The sequence below is a fragment of the Chaetura pelagica genome, unplaced genomic scaffold (assembly GCF_000747805.2).
Source record: "Chaetura pelagica isolate M959 unplaced genomic scaffold, ChaPel_1.0 scaffold583, whole genome shotgun sequence".
Taxonomy (NCBI): Eukaryota; Metazoa; Chordata; class Aves; order Apodiformes; family Apodidae; genus Chaetura; species Chaetura pelagica.
In genome coordinates this window covers 876,495-883,450 of record NW_009952719.1, presented here as the reverse complement: position 1 = coordinate 883,450, position 6,956 = coordinate 876,495, and the positions used below count along the sequence as shown (strand labels likewise).

General features: G+C 49.5%; 1 protein-coding gene across 1 annotated transcript in view; it reads right to left on the bottom strand.

Moving 5' to 3' along the window:
* Nucleotides 1-6,956, bottom strand: part of GRIK4 (glutamate receptor, ionotropic, kainate 4) — a 131,871-nt gene that overhangs the window by 39,314 nt on the left and 85,601 nt on the right. Inside the window, exon 7 of the mRNA XM_009994608.1 lies at nt 5,805-5,966. Coding sequence (XP_009992910.1) covers nt 5,805-5,966 — 162 coding nt within the window. The remainder of the gene's footprint in view (nt 1-5,804; nt 5,967-6,956) is intronic.

The window sequence follows — 6,956 nt, the reverse complement described above, 5'->3', positions numbered from 1 at the left end:
CTGAAGGGGCTCCAGGAAAGCTGGGGAGGGACTTGGGACAAGGGCAGGGAGGGAGAGGACAAGGGGGAAGGGATGAAAACTGGAAGAGGGAGATTGAGGTGAGACATGAGGAGGGAATTGTGGAGTGTGAGGGTGGTGAGAGCCTGGCCCAGGTTGCCCAGGGAAGCTGTGGCTGCCCCATCCCTGGCAGTGTTGAAGGGCAGGTTGGATGGGGCTTGGAGCAGCCTGGGCTGCTGGGAGGTGTCCCTGCCCATGCAGGGGGGTGGATCTAGGTGATCTTTCAGGTCCCTTCCAACCCAAACTGTTCCATGATTCTACAAAAACCCCAAGCACCAGTTCCATTGTCACTAGTCACCTCTCACTTTTCCAGCCCTGGTGAAGACTCACAGTTGCTCTACTATGCTCCTCCTGCACGTACCAGTTTAATCTATTTATACAAACAGCATCTGAGAAGCCTCCAGTGAGCACTGAGCAACTTGACTGGCATCTGTCAGTCTTGCATCTGACCTGTCTCTTATGCAAGGGGTATCACCTTTGGTCATAAATGTTAAGAGCTTTCTGCTAATAAGAATGGCTGACAGAGCTATGAACTTTTATTACAGCTGTTTTGAAGCAGGCAAAATGTAACACCAGAGGAGATGAGCAGTCTGAGGACACACAAAGTACTGGTGGGAACAGAAATGGAGCATCCTGCTTCCTGTCCTGCCTCAGCTAGTAGATCCCACAGGCTCCTTTGCAGCAGGAACAAGCATCTCTCCTGAACTACTTCTTCCTCTGTGTTTGGGGTAAGTCTGCTCAGGTCTTTTGCTTAGTATTCCAATCTAACCCAAATATTCCCCTCCTGGGAAGCACTTCCCAGTGTTTCTTAAAGAAGCTGTTATATCCTTCTCCATCTTCAACACAGGTTCTTCTCCTAACAGGACCTCTCCAGCCTGTATTGTCCTCAGCCCCTGTTCCATGAAGCTCTTTAGCATAAACTTCATTTTTATCCATGGACCAAATGCTAGGCAGGTTACAGGAAACCACCCACAACTAGCAACTGCTTTCCTGAATCAGGAATCATATTAATACCAGTTGGCCAAACCAAACTGTCACTAGAGCAAACCCAACCCCTGTGACCCCAAAGTTGCACCATCTCACACCAAATCAGAACATTGGCCCCACATTTTTAATAGTCTCCTGTTGGGTTTTCATTTCCATTTTCCCCGAGCAGTTAATGATCTCTTATTAGCTGCTGAACAAGAGACTTGTAGATCTTAGTGAAGCATTTGACATTATTGATTGGAATATTTTACTCTCCTTCGTTTCAAACAATTTGTCAGGATTTCTGGCATCTCCCTTCTGATTTCAAACCAGGCTCCTACATGAGGCTCTCAGTTCTGTGGGCCCTGGAGCACAGACAGACAGGAGCCTGGCTACCCAGCAACAGGGAGGTAAACAGACCCGTGCACCCCCTTTAATTAATGACCTTGTTTTCCCCTTCAGTATCTCTTCAACAGCCACCAGGACTCAGACCTATGGCCTTCACTCTATCATCTCCTCTCTCCTCAGGTATCAAAATCCTCTCAGGCACTCCCTGTCTTCCTGTGGTCACTGCTATGGGATCCTCCTCCTCCACCACCACCTGCAGCCCCTGCAGCAGCACTGCTGCTCTCCTGCTTCCCTCTCATCACAACCCAGGGCAGTGTTTGCTCTGTTGCCCTGCACCACCTAAGAGCCATCTCCCCCTGCCACTCTTCACCTTCTATCTGACATAAAATAAATCCTCTTGGACACAGTGAGGTACTTTTGGGATCCAGGCTATGGGGAGGAAACTGTTCACCATCAGTGTTGGGGTTCTTTGGTCTCTCTGGCTTTCCTAGGTAGGCAAGTGTCTTCTTACAAGGTTAACTGAGGTCTACAAGGTTAACACAAGCTCACTGCTTCCAGTTATCCCTGTAGCCCTAAAAAGTCCAGCTGAGGACTGGGTCATGTTAGCACACCCACTGCACCTCCCTGCAGGCTCAGCTGAGCTAGTGGTGCAACAAGTGAAGCTGCTTGGCTTTGCACTGGGACAACTGCAGAGCAGCCACAGGGTCTCTTGTGCTTTGGGGCCTTAACCTTCAGCAGAGCAGTGGAGATTGAGCTGGAGGCAGCACCTTTTAAGTTTCTCTGGGCAGTTTCAGTGAGGGGGATTTGTCACTGCTCGTGTGCCCATCACCTCAGATTTCTTCATGTCACCTGTAAAATCTCTCACCGCTTTTATGTCCTCATTTGAAACCACAGCTTTGTCACTCTGTCACCAAAAGCCAATTTGCCTGTTAACAAATTGATTCTTTTCCTTCCGTGCACCATCTGATTTGTGCAGATCCCTTGTTGGTTTTGTTCTCTCTGGGCAATGTAAGAGCTCAGTGAGCAGCTGCATCTGAAAGGCTCAGCGAGCTCCAGGCTGGTCCTGCACTCCCAGGTTCATGGGGCTCAGGGGACTTTCCTCTCTCCTTGAAGCCTAATTCTTGGCAGGGAAAGCTGCTGATAAAAATGGCCACTTGGTGGATGCCTCATCAGAAGAAGGCCTCCAAAAAGGGAGCAGATGGAGGGCTGGGCAGATGGGCTCACAGCTCCCTTCCCCTGGGCATGCTGGGCAGCCTGTGCCAGGGGGGGTTAGATTGGATGTGAAGAAGAATTTCTTCACTGAAAGGGTTATCAGGCATTGCAACAGGCTGTCAGGGCAGTGGTGGAGTCACCATCCCTGGAAGTATGTAAGAGCTGTATAGATATAATCCTTAGGGATGTGGTTTAGTTAAGGACTTGTCAGCGTTGGGTGGATGGTTGGACTTGGTGATCTTGAAGGTCTTTTCCAACCAAGGTGAGTCTGTGATGCTGAGGAAGGGCTGTGCCTGAGAAATAAGGGGGTGTTGGAGGGTGCAACTGTGACACACAACCCTGGGAACAACTTACCAGCTAGAAAGGATCAAGAAACACACATCAGCTGGCAGGACCAGTCCAACCAGTGTCTTCAGGACAACTAAAGCTATGGGATGCTCTGTGCCTCTGGAGCAGGGATGGTGCCTGATCTCCCCTCAGGAACAACACAGCTCCCTGCTGGCTGCAGCACAACTGCCTCCCAACACCAGCCCTACCCCTCTAGGAACTAAGAGCAGGCTAAGCAGGTTGGAGTGAAAGATGCCACTTTATGTTTTATTTGCCGAAATCTCCCATATTTAAAGGTAAAATGATCTCCAGGGGAAAATGACACTAGAACAGGTTGCCCAGGGAAGCTGTGGCTGCCCCATCCCTGGCAGTGTTGAAGGGCAGGTTGGATGGGGCTTGGAGCAGCCTGGGCTGGTGGGAGGTGTCCCTGCCCATGCAGGGGGGTGGGACTGGATGATCTTTCAGGTCCCTTCCAACCCAAACCTTTCTGTGATTCTATAAATCTATGAACAGGTTTGGCTACTCTGTGTTTTTTTTTCCCCTTCCTTCCTAAAATATTATCATCTGTATCTTTGCCCCCAAACATAACACAAAGAATCAAGCCCATTAAAATCCTGTGAAATAGACTTTACAATCTGGATTTTATTCAATGACATAAACACTTAATTACAAACATCTGTTTTAGCCTGAATTCTAATTACCTAATCTAGCCATCTGTAATTTGAATGATTTTCTCTGATTTCCTTTCTTTGCAATGTGATTAATGAGAATGGCATTAGCACAAGCAGCTCCCTCCTCTTTCCTCAGAGACTTTCTCAGCTCTAGCAAGAAAACCCTGGGATTTTGCAGCTCCCAGGAAACCTCCCTCCTGTCACTTCCAGCTGTTGAGTTCCCTTCTCTCTTTTTAGTATCAGCTATCCCACAAAATATCTGCTTCCCAGGGCTAAAAAGAGAAGTTCTTACACAGGGAGATGCTCTCTGTGAGATCAGACCTGCCAGATTTCCAAGGGCAGAGACAACATGGCAAAAATGGGACTGGAAACACATGATCTGCCTGGGAATATTTCACCTCTGCTCTGCACCTTCACCACCCTGAACAAGGCCCTTTTCTCATCACCTGGGGCATGGAATATTGGTAAGGAACCTGTGCATCACCAGAAGGAAACCACAAGAATCCAAACAGCCCCTGAACTCCTTCCCTCTTTAAGTGCTGAAGTTGCTCTTGCATCCTTCCACCTGCAGATTTTGCTGTTCAAGACAACACTGGGTAAGAAGTGTAACGAGATGACTTACTTCCCTATCACAGCTGCTACACTCCTGTTCCTGCTGTCTTCTCTTTGCACTATTAGAAGGAAATTTATTTTCAGTGCCTCTGAACACTCCCTGCATCTGTCACCCAGATAGGAAGCTTCCTGGTAGAGATGTGGCAGGGCAGAGAGCAAGTTCACTGCAGCCACCTCCACTCGGGAGGGCTGGAAGGAGGGAGAGCAGGATGGTCTGAGTCTGAGCTCCTCCTCAAGCCAATAGGAAGTGGGCACAAAGGGCAGAAAGCTCCTTCTTTTGCCTGCTGAAGATCACTTTGCAGTGCTAAGAAGGTGGTTTCCAGCAGTGCACAGCTGCCTGTTCATTAAAAACAATGCAAAGGGTTGCACTGGTGGCGTTTTCTCCCTCTCTCCTCCCAGCTCCAGCCACGGCCCCGCATCCCTGACTTGGCAGGGATGGCAGGACTCTCTTCCCAGTAAGGAAGAGTCTCTGGGGGAGCTTTCAGTGCTGATCTGCACACTCATTAGGGAGATGTTACAGCCTGACACTGAGCACAGCCCTGGGCAGCTGCCTGAGCCCAGCCCTTCCCATGCTGTTTGCATCCAGCCTCCCACCTCCTCGAGCCATTTTCCTAGAGTTAAATACACAGGGACACATTTCACAAGGGAGACTCTGAATCGGGGCTGCATCATCCCCTGCACTCACATTCTAAATATAATTCAAATTAAAATTAGGCTTACATTTAAAGCTGCACAGCCACTTCAGTCCAGACAAGCCCTCTAAAGCTCTAAACCCACATGGGTGCCCAAGGTCCCTTTGGGTGACCACAGACTTTCAGGATCCCCTTAGTATTCTCCAGATCAGGAGGTTCCCCTGGAAGGCACAGCCTGACATCTCTCCTACCTACTTAACTCAAAAAGGCTCTGCCTGGTTTACTCCTCACATTCCTGGACCACAATCATCTCAATACCAACAACCCCAAAGCCAATCCAAGGTGCAGCAGCACAGCAACAACCTGGTGATGTGCCCAATCTCTTTAGCACAGGGGTTACCTGGATTAAATAATGAGGTACCATGCACATTGAGGTTTCTACCTCTGCATGGTCTTCACTCTGTTCTGCCTGTGCCTGCTCAGAACCAGCCCTTTTCACCAGGTTTTCCTGGTGGACTATATCAGCTTTGGAATCAGGGAGGCTGTGGTCAGCAAGGAGGAAAGGATGATCAGAGGACTGGAGGACCTGCCCTATGAGGAGAGGCTGAGAAAAATGGGTTTGTTCAGCCTGAAGAAGGCTCAGGGGAGACTATGAAGTCTCCATGTTCCAGTACCTAAAGGGGGGCTGCCAAGAAGATGGAGACTCCCTATTTCCAAAGAGTCACATGGAAAAGACAAGGGGTCATGGGCACAAGTTGCTCCTGGACAATTGGACACAAGAGGTAAATTTGTTACCATGAGGACAGTCAGACATTGGAACAGTCTCCCAGGAGAAGTGGTGGATTCCCCCACACTGGACAGTTCAAAGTCTCAGCTTGACAGGGAGCTGAGCCCCCTCATGCAAAGTAGAGGAGTAGCTGGAGAGGTTGGACCAGATGATCCTTGAGGCCCTTTCTATGTTTCTATGAGATTTACTTACTGCTGGTCCAGTAAAAGGAGCGTGGTCACAGTTTTCCTGCCAGGACTGGTTGAGGCTCTGGACAAATTCTTGGAAGAAGGCATGAGACTGGTTGAAAATGGAAAATCCCAGGATGTTGACTCTGTCATCCAGGAGGGTGTCCAGGCGCTGCAGAGAAAACTCCTAAAGCAGCCCAAAACAGAAAATGAGATTAGGGAAGAAGACAGGCACCAAGGTATTTAGACCCTCTTGACAGCATCAAAGAGAAGATGGGACCATGCAGCTACAGGAACCTGCTTGTGGAACCTACCACCTCCAAGCTAAGGCTGAAATCCACCCACTGGCCTCTAAGGAAGAGCCTGGATGCCAACCAGGACTCAGGTCAGCCTGCTGCCTGGCTCAGACAGCCAAGACCAGTACTTCATTGGCCAAATTCCATGAAAAGATCAACCACCCCTGAAAAAGCAGGTTCTGGGAACTTGTCACTTCTGAGCCATGGTTCCTGCCAACTTCCCCTGGGTATTGTGTTATTCTTTGCAGCTTTTAAACCAGCTCTTCTGACAGGAGGTTCTCTGTAGCACAGAGGGGAGGCAGGGAGGTGGGTAATATTCCTCAGATGAGCCAATAACCTGCTACAACTGGCCAGAGAAGGCCAGCTCTGCTGTAGGAAGCCTGCAGATACTTAGCAGATCTTCACTTCCCAAGCAACACTCTCTCCAGAAGAAGACCCTTGCTCTGTTCCCCATGAAAACCCCACCATGGCTGTGCCAGGATATTGCTACAGCTGAGAGTCCCAGACAGTGTGAGCACAGGGGTTGTCCATCCAACCCCAGGGCAGGAGGGATCCCCAGGCTGCCCAGACCACCAGACTGTGGAGACCCATGTCTGTCCTTTCTTTCCGTTTTTTAGTTTCCTCAGAGGGTGCCCTGAACTGGATTCCCAGCCTGGCAGGCAAACATTATCTGCTGAGTCAAGCTGCTCTGCCACCACCACTTCCAATCCAGTGATGCAAAGTGAAATTAAATTTCAATGCTAAATTAAATCAGTTCCTCTCCACGGCTCAACCCTGCCTGCTCCTTCGTGCCATCAGGTACCAGGTGGAGATGCCAGACATGGGAAATCCTAATGTCCCTGTGAATGCTGGAAAGGTGCTTTGAATGTGGCTTTGGTACA